Source organism: Gymnoscopelus microlampas (genome assembly GCF_963454915.1).
Source record: "Gymnoscopelus microlampas genome assembly, chromosome: 19".
NCBI classification, from domain to species: Eukaryota; Metazoa; Chordata; class Actinopteri; order Myctophiformes; family Myctophidae; genus Gymnoscopelus; species Gymnoscopelus microlampas.
This window is the reverse complement of record NC_139956.1, coordinates 18,189,879-18,207,452: the sequence shown is the minus strand read 5'-3', so window position 1 is coordinate 18,207,452 and position 17,574 is coordinate 18,189,879. Positions and strand designations below refer to the sequence as shown.

The window sequence follows — 17,574 nt, the reverse complement described above, 5'->3', positions numbered from 1 at the left end:
GCAGCTCTTCACATTTAGAATCTTTTTATTCGCCAAGTACTGCAGAGCCGCTACTTTAGTTTATTATTTCAATGTTGTGGAAAAATCTTTGAGTAATTAAACCATAATTAGTCACACAGCAATTCTGTGGGAGTCGGTGTCAAATTCTTTGAAACAAAAATGGGCTCATCTCAATTTGGGGCGAAACTATTCTTTTGACATTATTATTACAGAAAAGCCGTGGGTGGGAACAAGATGTACCGTCAGCTAAGGACAGAGATGAACAAAAACAATGAGAAACAATTGATTTTTTCCTTTCTTTAATTCCCTGGCAGCCACCAATAAAGGAGCGCCCAAAAAACTACAGAATTCAGGGGAAATCTGCCAGAGCAACTTAATTCATGAAATGGTACTTTCATTTCAACTTGTCCAACTTTCCACCTGGCTCTACTCCGTTAGACTGCAGACATTTCTAGTGGAAAAGGGTAAAAAGGCAAAGTATTCAATTATTGAATTGGAGAGCTCACCACTGTTGCTTGTCCGTATAGACCGTGAACCCCCAGCTGTTCAAAAAAAAACACACACGGGAGAGAGTGAGAACAATAAACTGGTGACCCACAATGCCATGCAAACATTTCTGTGTCAGAAAAGGCCGGTGTTTATTTCACACCGCGGGGACGTGTTTTTGTGAAAAAGACCAAACTTTGGAAAACAAGGCGAGCAAAACTCTTTGCCATCAACATGCAGGAAGGAGAAAGAAAACAACTGCTCTAGAGAAACGCTATAGTATAGTCGCTATAAAACAGTGGAATGTAGGCAGTAGATTTTCAGACCAAATGCACAGTTATGTGCAGACCTTAACATGCTCTGGGGCTAATGAGATATACAATAATACACCTGGCATGCAAACCACCTTCAAGCACACTTGAGTGAGAGAAACCGAGTCCTGATAGATAGATATACTACACAGATGTAGATATATCCTGCCGGAATGAGGCAGTTTAAAATCAAGGCCCCTTTGTGCAATTATGATGGTGGTGCCATTATGCAAATGACCACATGCAAACACACGTAGGCGTCTGGCTGTACCGTACTGTATACTGTATATGCATGAACGAGCCAAATTCTATAGGGGGCTCTGTCTCCTACACTACAGTATACATGCCAACGCGAGGACAAGAAAAGCCGGTGTGTGTGTGCGTGTGTGTGTGTGTGCGTGTGTGTGGCGTACAGGGTAAAACTGACTACCTTCCCGGTGAGTGCACCTTTCTCGTTGGAAGCCCCTGCACGACTGTGGATGAACAGGAGCCTCGGAGAACAAAGGGAACGAGTGGTGGGCCGAGATGGAAAGCCTCACGCTGCCTAGAGCTCCTCTCCTTCTCCACCACCGCACAGAGCCAGAGACGAGGAGGAGGCAGCCGCTACCGAAACCCCGCGGGCGGCGGGACGCTCAACAGATACACACCTCTGCCTAATGAGCTACCCCGACGGCTGCCTCGCCTAACCCTCTCAATGCCTCGCTCTCTCCTCCACTCGCCTCGACTCCCACTTTCTGCACGCACGCGCGCGTGCAAACACACACACACACACAGGTGTGTATTACTATACTTGTGAGGACATCGACGCTTTAGGACAGCCATTTTATGAATGCCATTTAACCGTAAGCCTAAAGCTTACGTAGGCCTAAAGCCGGAAAAACAGCAGATCTACAAGCTCGCAACGCGTCGCGCTGCGACGCGTTGCGAGCTTATAGATCTGCTGTTTTTTTCGGTGCATGACACTGGCGCGCAACTAAGTGTAAATCGTGTTTAACTCTAATTCCAATTCCCTAAACCTAACCTCTAAATGTCTAATCCTAACCTGAATGTTTTTCTGATTGTTAACGTATCTAAAAAAAAAACGTTTTTTAACTATAAAACAACCATTTGTCTAGTGAGGACCAGGAAAACGGTCCTCACAATGTATATTTCTTCAAATTCTACTATACTTGGTCCTCGCAAGTATAGTGATACAAACACACACACACACACTCTCTTTGGTTTCTCCCACAGCCCACACTGCAGTATATCCAGTGGTGGAATAAGTACTCAGATTTTTTTTTTTTCCCCACTTAAGTAAAAGTAGTACCATAATATCAAATTTAAAGTAAGTAAAAAGGCCTGTATTCAACATTTCACTTGAGTAAAAGTACACATGTATTGGCATCAAAGCAAAATGACTCGAATTGTTCAGAATTTGTCTGAACTTTTTTTGAACATTTTACCAGGGGGCTTTAATCTACAAACTCATTTACTAATCTACAAATCTACTCAGCTTGTAGATTGGCAATTTTTTTTAAATAGCTGCAGTATAAAATAGGGCTTAAGTAGTTAATGTATGTTGGTATTGTTTAATACTCTAAATCTCTAAAGCCTCTGAGATTAGTGGAGTAGAAGTTTAAAGTATTAAAAAGAATGGCAATACCAAGGTAAGGTAATTGTACCTCAAACTTGTACTTGAGTAAATGTACTTAGCTACTTTCCACCAATGAGTACATGTACGGTCTCTCTCTCTCTCTCTCTCTCTCTCTCTCTCTCTCTCTCTCTCTCTCTCTCTCTCTCTCTCTCTCTCTCTCTCTCTCTCTCTCTCTCTCTCTCTCTCTCTCTCTCTCTCTCTCTCTCTCTCTCTCTCTCTCTCTCTCTCTCTCTCAGGAGCGGCTAATGCAGCCGATTGGTTGTCTGGGCTCATTTTTCACGCTTCCCCTAGACTCTAATTCCGACACGGTGGAAATGATGAGGAATGATAATTGGGGTAAATGTGAAACACAGGGTTTGGGCTCCTTGAAATTTTCCCTTTGTATCGCCCAACAGGAAACGCTGTGGGCCTGACACAAGTCATAAATTATAATAATACCACATCATTAACCCATTCAATCCGGGAACGCATCTGTGTACATTTTAGATTTTTTGCTATAGCCATTATTTGATACTTTGGCTATTCAAAAATAGCAGATTTACAAGCTCATAGCACGGCTCTATGAGGTTGTAGATCTGCTTTTTATTTTTTTTTAATCATGAAAATTTGTGCAAATCTTTGAATATATGTTTTTTTAAAGCGAACATTTGTAACTCAAATCTTTGCTTCTGGGGGGGGTCCCTGGAACAACATATTTTTAGATGGGGGTCCGCGACCAAATACATTTGGGGGTCCTTGACATGAAAACGTTTGAGAACCACTGATATTATAGCAACATACGATTTTCAGAAAAACTAACTGTTATGGATTTAGAAGACATGTAGAATCCCCCCAGAAGCAAAGATTTGAGTTAAAAAATGTTGCTTTCAAAAAAAAAATATATATATATATTCAAAGATTTGCACAAATTTTCACAATTTTTCAAAAATAGCAGATCTACAAGCTTGTAGCGCGGCACTCGGTGCCGCGCTATGAGCTTGTATATCTGCTATTTTTGAATAGCCAAAGACATCTAAAAATTACACATATTCTTTCCCGGTCTAAATGGGTTAAAATAAAGTAAAGTGGCAGCGGTGTTTCCTATTTGCGGAAAGGTGGGGGCGGGGCTGATAATTTGTATTTGTTAAAATGCTATTCCATTTAATCAAATCCATTAGGGTGAAAAATAAGAGGGGGGGTCACCAGTGTTTTCGGGTATAGCCAACGCTGTCAGCGCAAAGTTTGACGCGAAAGAAAAGGCCATATATCTTGCGGGGCGGCGACACAATAGCATGGACACGCACACACACACAGTGTGCAAGACGGCAGCGCACACAAACGGACAGGCGCTAATGCGAAATAATTATTAATTCATCTTAACCCTTTGAGACCGGGAACGCATCTGTGTGTCATTTTTACATTTCTTTGGCTATTCAAAAATGTCAGATATACGAGCTTGTAGATCTGCTATTTTTTGAAAAATCGTGAAAATGTTTGCAAATCTTTGAATATTTATATTTTTTTAAGCTACATTTTTAACTCAAATCTTTGCTTCTGGGGGGGGGCCCTGGAACAAAACTTTTTCATCTCAAGGACCCCCAAAATTATATGTATTTGGCCGCGGACCCCCATCTCAAAATATGGTGTTCCAGGGACCCCCAGAAAGAATTGTTTTAGTTAAAAGTGTTCCTTTAAAAGAATATATATATTCAAAGATTTGCAAAAATGTTCAAGATTTTTCAAAAATGGCAGATCTACAAGTATATCTGCTATTTTTGAATAGCTAAAGTATAAACTAATGTTTGAGTAGTTACACAAATGCGTTCCCGGTCTTAATGGGTTAATAACACACAGACATTAATTTCACTCTCACCCGTATGAATTCACACACACACACACACACACACACACACACACACACACACACACACACACACACACACACACACACACACACACACACACACACACACACACACACACACACACACACTCTCTCTCTCTCTCTCTCTCTCTCTCTCTCTCTCTCTCTCTCCTGGAGAAAAACGGTTTTATAATGTTGCACAATGATGAATGTTGTTTACCTGTTTGGTGGCTTGAGTTTTTTCCTCAGGCCAAGGTAGCACTTCACAGACATGAGTGGGACCTCTCTCTCCGCTTTAGTGCTCTAAAAAAATAAACAATAACACAGAGATCATTTCCCACAGATTGTGGATTGCTTCCAAATTAATAACCAAAAAAATAGCAGTCTCTATAAATTATACACTGTCCACTGGTGGAAAAGTCACAACATGGCGCGAAAATATTCACATTGATACGCCTAAAGCCAGTGGTGTAAAGTAACTAAGTACATTTACTCAAGTGCTGTACTTAAGTACAAGTATACTTTTACTAGTAGTGTTTTACATCTACACTACATCTCAGAGGCAAATATTCTACGTTTACTCCACTACAATTATTGGAAAACTTCAGTTGCTGGTTACTTTGTAGATTTTGATTATTATTACAAAACATACGTTAACCACTTCAGCCCTATATACATTCCGGCCATGTTAAAATAGCCGATCTACAAGCTCACAATGCGTCACATTGTGAGCTCCAAGGAGCTTGTGAGCGCCTGATGGAGGAGAAGGGAACTGGTTGGAATAACGTGTTCCTTCCACGCGCTACGTCCTACCAGGGAAACTCCCCCCTGTCAGGTGACAAGAAGGTCAGTTGGCTCTCATGCGTTCAAGGAGGCATGAGCTCGGCCCTGGGCTTCCTAGGCTGGTGGGGGGAGTCTAGCGCCCAGGATCACTTAGAAAATTGGTGGAAAAGGGTTCCAAAATTGTGGGATAAAAAAACCCCGAAACGAAACGTTGTTTTGTTAAAAAGTTCTATATTCTGATAGTAAACATTGCTATTGCTATAGAGTGTTTGTTCAGTAACAGAGGCCTCCCTGTCTCTCCACCTCTAACAGAAAATTAATGTTCAGGTGGGTTGCCAACTTCCTCCAATCAGGAGAGAGTACCCATTTATCAGGTTAAAGTTTATAGCATTTCATACCAATTGTGTCTGCCCACTTCACAATTTTGGCATGACTCTTTATCCAGAGTGACTTACGGGAAGCAAGGTTTAAACACACATACAGTACATCAAATGCATGGAGACAGTGGAGTGTGTCAGTAATCTAGGATCAGGTAAACCAAGAACCCAGCCAGCATCAGCCTAAACAGCATAATATAAAAAAAAGATAAGATAATAATCTGTACATTGAAACTATACAAACTATAGGATGCCATAACAACAAATGAACCTGGCATCTGTCTAAATAACATGCTATCTAAATGACATTTTAACCTTTGCATAAGACTGCATGGTCAAGTGCTACGGGGTAAGGTGGAGTCTGGAGAGGTAAATCTTCAGATTACGGCGGAAAATTAGTCTGCAGTTCATTGTGTTTTTGCAGTTCTTGTGTCTTTGTGTCATCACTTCCAAATTCACTTCATCCCGTATCCTCTCTCCTGATTGGAGGAAATTGGTATCTCGCCCTGAGAATGCATTTCATGTTTAGTAAAGTGCCGGAGAGACGGGGGAAGACTCCTGTTACTGAACGAACAATCTATAGCAATGCTTACAGTCAGAATATAGAGCTATTTAACACTTGCTTACCAAAAGAAAATCACTTAATGCACCTTTAATGTCCCCCCCCCCCCCGCCACCATGCATGAAACAAACAGCAGAGATTGATGCTGTCAGACACTTAACTCATCACAGTCCACACCTTCACCTGAGGCAGACAGCATAAAGTTCCACACGGAGCAGAGAGTCGACATTTAAAATTCAAATAGCCCTGCTAGGAGATCAATTAAAATTTTCCGCGGCACTGGTAATTTCCACACTTGCCGCGCGGTAATTAGCCACATTCCTAAGCAACCTGCTATTAACGCTAATTAAGCCATTAAGACCGGGAACGCATGCTGTGTGTCATTTTAAGATTTCTCAAAAAAAAAAAATAGCATATATACAAGCTCATAGCGCGGCACCGAGTGCCGCGCTATGAGCTTGTAGATCAGCTATTTTTGAAAAAGAAAGTTGTGAAAACGTGTGCATATATATATATATATATATATATATATATATATATATATATATATATATATATATACATTTTTACCTAAAATCTTTGCTTCTGGGGGTGCCTGCAACAAAATATTTTCAAATGGGGGTCCGTGGCCAAATACATATAATTTTGGGGGTCCTTGACATGAAAAAGTTTGAGAACAACCGATATATATATATATATATAGCAACTTACGTTTAAAAAGGATTTAGAAGACATTTGTAGAATCCCCCAGAAGCAAAGATTTGAGTTTAAAATGTTCGCTTTAAAAATATATATATATATTCAAAGATTTTAGTTTAAAATGTTCCCTTTAAATATATATATATATATATATATATATATATATATATATATATATATATATATATATATATATATATATATATATATTCAAAGATTTTAGTTTAAAATGTTCCCTTTAAATATATATATATATATATATATATATATATATATATATATATATATTCAAAGATGTTAGTTTAAAATGTTCGCTTTAAAAAAACATATATATTCAAAGATTTGCACAAATTTTCACGATTAAAAAAAAAAAAAATAGCCAAAGAAACCTTAAAATGACACACAGATGGCGTTCCCGGTCTTAAAGGGTTAAGGCAAAGAGCAGCTTTCATTCAATGCCTCGCGTGCCCCCCCCCCCCCCCCCACCTATATGCCGTCGTCCCTTCTCCTTTCTGCACCCCCACCCCCCACCCCCCCTCCCTCCCTTCCTCCGGCTACCAACCACCCTAACTCCTCCGCCTCCATGAATTATTAACACGTCTTCACACTCCTTTTTACCAATCCCATGTCTCCGCTGGAGCGATGTGCTGAGATGAAGCGCCCTCCAGGGACCCCCGGGATGTTGGTCCCTGCCAGGGCTGTGGCTCTCCCTTCTCACGCAGAGGCATGCGGCGGGAGAAGTACTCCCATTTTTTTTTTATTCTTTTTTTTACTTAACCTATTGAGACCTGAAGCCGATTCTACATGTCTCCTAAATCTCAACAGTTTTCTGAAAAACGTATGTTTCTATATCAGTGGTGCTCAATCTTTTTCATGTCAAGGACCCCCAAAATGATATGTATTTGGCCACCTACCCCATCAAAATATTTTGTTCCAGGGACCCCCAGAAGCAAAGATTTGAGTTAAAAACGTTCACTTTAAAAATCTATATATTCAAAGATTTGCACACATTTTCACGATTTTTCAAAAATAGCAGATCTACAAGCTCGTAGCGCGGCACTCGGTGCCGCGCTATGAGCTTGTATATCTGCTATTTTTGAATAGCCAAAGTGTAAAATAATGCTTTTTAGCTCAAATCAAAAAATGAGACAGTTCCAGGAATCAATGGGTTAAGTAAAAGTACCCATGCAGCAATGTAGAAATACCCAGCTACAGGTAAAAGTCCTGTATTCAAAATGTGTGTAGTATTGGCATCAACACAAAAAGTAGTACAAAAAGTACTCAAATACACAAATAGTTTGATGATATTTCAATGTTTTCCCCTACAAATTGAAACATTTTTGTCATATTTTACAAGTTCAGCGTGACACATTGAGCTTGTAGGTCAGATATTTTTGAAAAGCTTAAAGGTATATTTCACTTTCAAATAAAATAAACATCATTTTTTTTAATTAAAAATAAATGAACAGAGTAATGGAAAAACCACAGCCCCCTCACACATTAGAAGGACATTCTAATGCGTGAGGGGGCCGTGATTTTTCCATTACTATTTTCATTAATGTTTTTATATTTTTTTTAATGTTTATTTTATTAGTAGGGGTTTGTATTAACCCATTAAGACCTGGAACTGTGTCATTTTTAGATTTGAGCTAAAAAGCATTATTTTACACTTTGGGCTATTCAAAAAATAGCAGATCTACAAGCTCATAGCGCGGCACCGAGTGCCGCGCTATGAGCTTGTAGATCTGCTATTTTTGAAAAATCGCGAAAATGTGTGCAAATCATTAAATATATATATTTTTAAAGCAAACATGTTTAACTCAAATCGTTGCCTCTGGGGGTCCCTGGAACAAAATATTTTGATGGGGGTCCCCGGCCAAATACATATAATTTTGGGGGTCCTTGACATGAAAAAGATTGAGCACCGCTGATATAGAAACATACGTTTTTCAGAAAAATGTTGGGATTTAGGAGACATGTAGAATCGGCTTCAGCTCTTAAAGGGTTAATATTACAAATATGCAAACTGCTAAAGTTTTCTACTAAGTAAAAGTAACTCAAAATGTGAAGAACAGTACAGTACTTGAGTACATGTACTTAGTTACTTTCCACCACTGTGCAGAGGCCTGACAGTCGTCCAATCCAGCTCTCTGGGATGCTGTGTGTGTGTTCCAGAGTTCCAACTAACGTTGTGTTGGCGGGTGAAATGTGTTCACCACAGAACATGATTAATATAACAGTAGTGGACAGTAGCAGTGATGATGGAAGAAGTACTCACGTGTTTTACTTAAGTAAAAATATCAATACTGCAATATAGATATGCAAGTTGAAGTCCCGTATTCAAAATGCATCTGCATCAATACTTAAAGTACTAAAAGTAAAAGTACTCGTTGTGCAGAATGTCCCATTTCACAAGTTCAAAATGTATAAAAAATCTTTTGAAAATAGGCGATCTACAAGCTCACAATGCGTCGCATCGCGACGCATTGTGAGCTTGTAGATCTGCTATTTTCAAATGGCCAAAATATACGGCTGAAGTGGTTAATGTATGTTTTGTAATAATAATAAGCTAAATCTACAAAGTAACTACTAGTATCTAAAGTTTTCATATAATTGTAGTGGAGTAAAAGTACAATATTTTCCTCTGAGATGTAGTGGAGTAAAAGTAAAAGATTTGAAAATTGTATACTTAATATTGTCCATCACTGATGATTAGTGCTGGTTAGAAAAACAAACAGCCATGCAGTTACCTTGTAGTCTCTGTAAAGCAGCAGCTTGTCGGCACGCAGTACGACGTATTTGTCCTGGAATTTATGGCCCGACAGCAGCTTGGAGGACCCGTCCTTGAACTTCAAATGGTCTCCTTTCATCAACTGCATTCGGTCTGACGTAAAAAGAAAAACACAGTTCAGACAATCATATAAACATTCTATCTACACAAGTATCAGAGACAGAACAGTAATAAACACATCCTTTTTTTTATCCCACGATTTTGCAACCCATTTTTTCACCCAGTGCCAATTGCCTATGTAATCATGGGCGCTACTCTCCCTCTGCCAGCCTAGGGAGAGCCCAAAACTGAGCTCATGCTGTTATAGACTTAGGCATAATGTAAGATTACTACTTTCTATGTACTTTACCAACTGCAACATAGGTCTGCTTTTAAAGGCCTTGTTGGATGCAGGCGGGTAGAAGGGCAAAGGACAGACAGACTAAGTGTCTGCCTCTCAGTTACAGTACATGTGTGTGTGTGTGTGTGTGTGTGTGCAACAGTGACTTTGCAAAGTCTAATTAAAAACATGTCATGACACTGACCAGAAACATGGTCAGAAAGAGCTGAACCATCACCCACTCCTGCTCAGATAACGTAATATCATACCTGGAGCTATTTAAAGACTCATTGCAGAATACGACTGACCACTACAGCTTGACCAATGTGATTGCAACATGGACTTGAACGGTCAAGGCTCTCAGATGGAGAAACTGTTCTAATGATAACGTAATGAATGATACGTTGACCTTTTAGGTCAGGTATAAAGCATTGTCCAAAAGCCCAGTGGGCTAGCTCACAATCGCTGTGACTGGACGCGTCCTCTCCATCGCTAACATCTTCTGCTATGAGCTCTGTGTGATTGCATCCAATAAAGTGTTCGTCTGTACTACATGGTCCGTGGTTTCGTCAATACTTCAAAGCAAATAATCCACAATGCCTCCTTCAATGCACAAGGAGTTAGCAGGCCGCTTCTTATCACCTGACAGGGGGGGGAGTTCCCCGGTAGGATGTAGCGCGTGGAAAGAACACGTTATTCCAACCAGTTCCTTTCCCCTCCATCGGGCGCCCTGGCTGACCAGGGGGAGGCAGCATAGAGACCAGGATTACTTCATGTTTTTGTGAGGGTACCTACCCCCCTAGGGGACACGTGGAGAACAACATGCAAACTGCATACAGAAAGGCCCTTTCGTCAACCCCACCCCTAGGGTATGGGCACTGATGACGCGGAGGAGAGAACACATACTTTCTATCTACCAAATATCAGAGACAAGTGTGACTGTGTTTGTGTTCTCAAGTTTGGTATACAAGTCAGCAGTTAAGACTGAAATATTCATTAATCATAAAGGTGCATGAATGAGGTGTATTCATTAAATTGCGGTGCAGGACACAGGCAGACTTCCTCATTGTTTCAACTGCAAAGCCTTAGCAGTTAACCAATTAAGACCTGGAACTGTGGCATTTTTAGATTTGAGCTAAAAAGCATTATTTAACACTTTGGGCTATTCAAAAATAGCAGATATACAAGCTCGTAGCGCGGCACCGAGTGCCGCGCTACGAGCTTGTATATCTGCTATTTTTGAAAAATCGTGAAAGTGTGTGCAAATCTTTGAATATATATATTTTTAAAGCGAACATTTTTAACCCCAAATCTTTGCTTCTGGGGGGTCTCTGGAACAAAATATTTTGATGGGGGTCTGCGGCCAAATACATATAATTTTGGGGGTCCTTGACGTGAAAAAGATTGAGCACCACTGATATAGAAACATACGTTTTTCAGAATACTGTTGAGATTTTGGAGACATGTAGAATCGGCTTCAGGTCTCAATGGGTTAAAGGACAATAAATTCATTCCATTTTATACAGTAGGTGTATGTTGACTGCCGTCGTACAGCATGCCGTACCGTTATCACCGGCCACCATTTTGGTCCTCTCAAATTTCTTGATGACAAGGAAGGCTGATCCGGGGTCATCCAGCGAGCTCCACTCCAGCACCTGCTCCAGAATGTTCTCTTTGTGGTGCAACGGCCGTTCTGTTGAAAAGGCAAGAGCAACGGTTCTGTTGATTTTGTCGACTAAAACTATGACGAACAATGTCTGTTGACTACCTTTTTTTCACTTACAAAAACTAAATAAAAACTAAGCTATGATGACTAAAACTATTGTTGTATATTTCATAAACATAGATACAAATCTAAGTCATATGTTAGCACTTCACAAGTAGCCTACAGACAGGAGAGTGGATTCAGACAGAGAGGTGGCTGTGGCTGGGTGGGGCCGGGGTACAATTAGCATTGCCTTTTGTTTTACCTAGGAGACAGAGCGTCTATGCATTTGTCATCAAGGCTGACACCCTTCCCTTCCTGGCACTATACAGTTGCAAACGTATAGTGGGCCAGGGGAGGTGGGGTCCCACCTTTGAAGGCTGGCCCACCCGAATTGCAAGTTGATCAAAGACTGATGCAATCACCTCTCCAGATAGAGACATTAACATTTCAAGGCTGACTCAGTCACACATGTCCCTCCTATTTTTTTTAAATGTGCTATAAGTATTGACTCAAATGTAAGCTAGTGTGTGTGTGTGCCAGTCAGAGGCCGAAGGGCCGACGGTGGGGACCTCAGGGTCTCCATAGAAAGCTGTTTATACTCTGTTTGTGTTATGCAATAAATCGGAAGAAGTAACCTGACTGCTGGAGTGATGTCTCAATCCATTATTCAACCATTCATACACATCTCTGGAACATCAGACTAACTACAATATGGCGTTGTTGGCAACTAAAAGCAATAGAACCTTTACCAGAACATAATGAAGTCTGTGGGTTACAGATACCACACTATGACTAAATATATTGACAATTTCATAAACAAATAAAAACTGTGTTTGGGAGGGACTAGTGGAGAACAGATCCAGCGGAACTTAGACGAGTCATCATGGGTGCGTGCGGGTGTAGATCGGCTATTTTCGGGCATGCAGCTACAGTAAGTGAAAATCACCGCGATGCCATCACGGCCTGCCAAAACTAGCAGATGTACAAGCTTGTGAGCTTGGACATCCGCTATTTTTTAATAGCCAACGCAAAAATCTAAACCGATGGTTTTAACGGGTTAAAAAGACAACGACGGAAATAGCGATCTACAAGCTCACAACGCATTGCAGCACAATGCATTGAGAGAGAGCTTTCCCATTCTTTTATTGAATTGAAATGTTCATAATAACCCCCACCCACCGGAGCCCACATTGAATCTGACATAATGCTACATAACTAGACAAAAAGGAAAAACAGGGGAAACCTGATTTTGACCACTAGTTTAACACATTGAGTGCCAGTCACGTAGACCTACGCGAAGTGGCCTCGTTGGCCACGACACATTTCATTGTAGCACCACCGGAAACGGAATTATCCGTTTTTTTTTTTTTATCGCATCCGCTTCCTGTCTAGAACGAAACCTAAAAGTCGATTATCTCGGTTGTTCTTTTTCTCTTCGCTGATCACTGTTTAGCGTTCACCGCTGTAGCTTCAAGATGGCGGATCGCAAAGCGAAGCGGTCTTCACTGCTCGTCTCACACAGATCCCCCCTGTGTGTTTAGAACCAAATGAACGCGCAAATTTTAACGGATTTAACTGTGTCTGTGTCGACGTGAAGAAAACAAACAATAAATCGCTGGCACTGGTGAGTACATTATGAGATTAACCCATTAAGACCTGGAACTGTGTCATTTTTAGATTTGAGCTAAAAAGCATTATTTTACACTTTGGCTATTCAAAAATAGCAGATATACAAGCTCATAGCGCGGCACCGAGTGCCGCGCTATGAGCTTGTAGATCTGCTATTTTTGAAAAATCGTGAAAATGTGTGCAAACCTCTGAATATATATATTTCTAAAGCGAACATTTTTAACTCAAATCGTTGCCTCTGGGGGTCCCTGGAACAAAATATTTTGAGATGGGGGTCCGCGGCCAAATACATATAATTGTGGGGGTCCTTGACATGAAAAAGATTGAGCACCACTGATATAGAAACATGCGTTTTTCAGAATACTGTTGAGATTTAGGAGACTCGGTAGAATGTAGAATCGGCTTCAGGTCTCAATGGGTTAAGAATACCCCTTCACCCCATCTCCTCAGGGAGCTGCATGCCGGCAAACAAAAGAAGCAATTCTTTCATCATCTCCCTTTTTTTTCTCCCATCTCCCAAGTCATTAGATTATAATTGTCTAAAATGCCATCAGGAAATGATATCGGGAAAAAACCCATTACAAGTACACGTTGTTGTTCTCCTACTGTCATAACTGTGAGGTTCAAAACGTGCAATTATCCCCAGCAAAATCTGAACGTGATTAGAAAAAAACACTCATGTGCAAAATAGACCCATTATCTCGTGCTAATTGGTGAATAGGGGTACATGCTATCAGGGAAATAAATAAAAAAATCTAATCACAAACCCCCCACACCCGACCCCCCTCTCCACCACACTCCATCGCTTTTCATATCCCGGGCAAACAAAAAACAGAAGGCGTAAGTTATTCACAACAGTGGAATGGAATTAGCTCCTCCGTTCCCCTACAAATATCGGCTCCCCCCCCCCTTTTTCCTGCCTATGGCCCCGGATAACAGTGTTTATCTATAGCTATATCCTCCAAAAACGCCTAATGAACGCCCCCTTTTCCCCCTTTCCTCCTCTATGTTTTTTTTTTCTGAGCAAAAACCTGTCACGGCCCGACGACACCTTCAAATATAGCTCGACTGTTTACTCAAACACAGTGTCTGTGTGTCAACCCTCCCCGGAACTATGCTGAAGAGTCGTCTGTCTGTGAATATATATTAACCCATTGAGACCTGAAGCTGATTCTACATGTCTCCTGAATCTCAACAGTTTTCTGAAAAAACGTATGTTTCTATATCAGTGGTGCTCAAACTTTTTCATGTCAAGGACCCCCAAAATGATATGTATTTGGCCGCGGACCCCCATCAAAATATCTTGTTCCAGGGACCCCAAGAAGCAAAGATTTTAGTTAAAAATGTTCGCTTTAAAAATATATATATTCAAAGATTTGCACACATTTTCACGATTTTTCAAAAATAGCAGATCTACAAGCTCGTAGCGCGGCACTCGGTGCCGCGCTACGAGCTTGTATATCTGCTATTTTTGAATAGCCCAAAGTGTAAAATAATGCTTTTTAGCTCAAATCTAAAAATGACACAATTCCAGGTCTTAATGGGTTAAATTCAGTATTCAACGCACCTTTTGTTTTTTAGAAGAGGACGCTCTGTCCTCTGTAACTTTAGCGAGGGGGGGGTTATAGACACATAAAGTGTTGGTGGTTGTAAACTCTCAGTGAACTGACGAGGGGGGGGGCGCACGGGGACCGCCGGCTTAGTAACTCTGTGCAACCCAGGCTAACACTTTGGACTTCTGTCGATTTGACGCTTCCCACAGAGTGATCAAATGAAGCGGGTGGGTGGGTGGGCGAGGCGGGGATTGCATCTGCATGGCAAAGACGCGGTGCCCGTCGCCAGTGGTGGAGAAAGTACTCGCATGTTTTACTTAACAACCCATTGAGACCTGAAGCTGATTCTACATGTCTCCTAAATCTCAACTTTTCTGAAAAACGTATGTTTCTATATCAGTGGTGCTCAATCTTTTTCATGTCAAGGACCCCCAAAATTATATATATTTGGCCGCGGATCCCCATCAAAATATTTTGTTCCAGGGACCCCAAGAAGCAAATTTTTGAGTTAAAAATGTTCGCTTTAAAAATATATATATTCAAAGATTTGCACACATTTTCACGAATTTTCAAAAATAGCAGATCTACAAGCTCGTAGCGCGGCACTCGGTGCCGCGCTATGAGCTTGTAGATCTGCTATTTTTGAATAGCCCAAAGTGTAAAATAATGTTTAGCTAAAATCTAAAAATGACACAGTTCCAGGTCTTAATGGGTTAAGTAAAAGTATCAATTCTGCAATGTAAGAAATACTCTGTTGAAAGTAAAAGTCCGGAATTCAATATTTACTTGAGTAAAAGTAAAAACTTAATGGTATCAAAATGTACTTAAAGTACCAAAAGTAGAAAGGACTCATTATGCAGAATGTCCCGGTTCACAAGTTTTCAAATGTATAAAATGTGTTAAGATCTTTTGAAAATAGCAGATCTTCAAGCTCACAATGCGTCGCATAATGGCCCGAAATGTATATAGGGCTGAAGTGGGTAATGTATGTGTTCTAATAATAATCAAAATCTACAAAGTAACTAAAGTTTGATAAAAAATAATTGTAGTGAATAAAAGTACAATATTTGCCTCTGGGATAGTAGTGGAGTAGAAGTAAAAGTACTGAAAATCGGAAACACTCCAGTACAGTAAAAATGCCTCAAAATTTTACTTAAAGGTAGGGTAAGTGATTTGCTTTGGTTAAAATAAGTGTTAAATAGCTCTATATTCTGATAGTACTCATTGCTAGAGAGTGTTTGTTCAGTATTAGGAGTCTCCTTGTCTCTCCACCTCTTTATAAAACAGAAAATGCATTTTCGTTTCAGTTTCATTTCCAATTTTATCCAACCAGGACAGAGAACTCAATCAGGATACAGATTAAACAAGTGAAATTGGAAGTGATGACACTAAGAAATGAGCAGACAAAATTGGAACTGGAACACTATACAAATTAAGCTTAAAAATGGGTACTTTCTCCTGATTGGCTGAGATTTTGACACCTACCGAAAAATGTATTTTCTGTTTATTAAAGAGCTGGAGAGACAGGGAGACTCCTGTTACTGAAAAAAACACTCTATAGCAATGATTACTATCAGAATATAGTATTTTAACCTTTTAACAAAATACTTTTTGTTTTAACCAAAACATATCACTTACCCTACCTTTAAGTACAGTACTTGAGTAAATGTACTTAGTCACTTTATACACCACTGCCCGTCGCCACATGTTAATGCGACTCGCGGGCCCGGGGCCGACTCTCCCGCGCTGACCGCAAGATGAGGACATGAAGGTAAATTTATGACATGATGATGAGGGAGATATTAATTAATAACATGCATATCATCAAATTGTCTTGACACCGGGCCGGGGCTAATTTCTCGGTGTTCTTGCAACGTTCACGGACACACGGTTCATTAGGGAGATAGCAGCATAATCTGCTGATCGCGAGGCAGCGCATGGTCTCCGCATATGCCCTGAATGAGAATGGCCATTTAACCCATTAAGACCGGGAACGCATCCCAGTGTGTCATTTTTAGATGTCTTTGGGCTATTGAAAAATAGCAGATATACAAGCTCGTAGCGCGGCACCGAGTGCCGCGCTACGAGCTTGTAGATCTGCTATTTTTCTTTTTAAACCTGAAAATGTGCACAAGTCTTTGAATATATATTTACATTTTAAACTCAAATCTTTGCTTCTGGGGGTCCCTGGAACAACACATTTGAAGATGGGGGTCGGCGGCCAAATACATATCATTTGGGGGTCCTTGACATGATAAAGTTTGAGCGCCACTGATAAAGCAACATACGTTTCTTTTTTTTAACTGTTAGGGTTTAGAAGACATTTGTAGAATCCCCCAAAAGCAAAGACTTGAGTTAAAAATGTTTGCTTTGAAAAATATATATATTCAAAGACTTGCACACGATTTTCACAAACAATAGCCAAAGAAATGTAAAATTGACACAGTGATGCGTTCCCGCGTCTTAATGGGTTAAAATGTGATGCGTGAATCATCAATCGCTAATTGGACATGGATGGCAGCACACGTTTTTTCGGAGAGCAAAAAAGATTCGACTAGAACGAGCTCCAGGGCGTGAGAGAGAGAGAGAGAGAGCGTAGAAAAGTGTAGCCTTCACAGTACATATGCCTTTGGTTTAAAAAGGGATATTTCACTTTCAAACGTGTTTGGGGGTCATTTTAAAGTCTACTCTGGGCTTTTGTGAGCACCCCAGACACTTTTTAATGTTATTTGATTCAGTATTTAGATATAAATAAACCCATTGTAACTTCAAACTCCATTTTAACCATGTTAAATTAATTGAAAACACACGTCCGGGGTTCTGATGACTGATATTGTCCTTCTAATACATGAGGGAGCCGTGTTTTTTCAACGGAAT

General features: G+C 40.3%; 1 protein-coding gene across 1 annotated transcript in view; it reads right to left on the bottom strand.

Annotated features, from left to right (window-relative positions):
- The window catches only part of arap2 (ArfGAP with RhoGAP domain, ankyrin repeat and PH domain 2), a 226,047-nt gene that overhangs the window by 10,160 nt on the left and 198,313 nt on the right, over positions 1-17,574 (bottom strand). Inside the window, exons 27-30 of the mRNA XM_084043154.1 lie at positions 11,372-11,500; positions 9,448-9,581; positions 4,497-4,579; positions 507-542 (exon numbers count right to left, since the gene is read on the bottom strand). Coding sequence (XP_083899280.1) covers positions 507-542; positions 4,497-4,579; positions 9,448-9,581; positions 11,372-11,500 — 382 coding nt within the window. The remainder of the gene's footprint in view (positions 1-506; positions 543-4,496; positions 4,580-9,447; positions 9,582-11,371; positions 11,501-17,574) is intronic.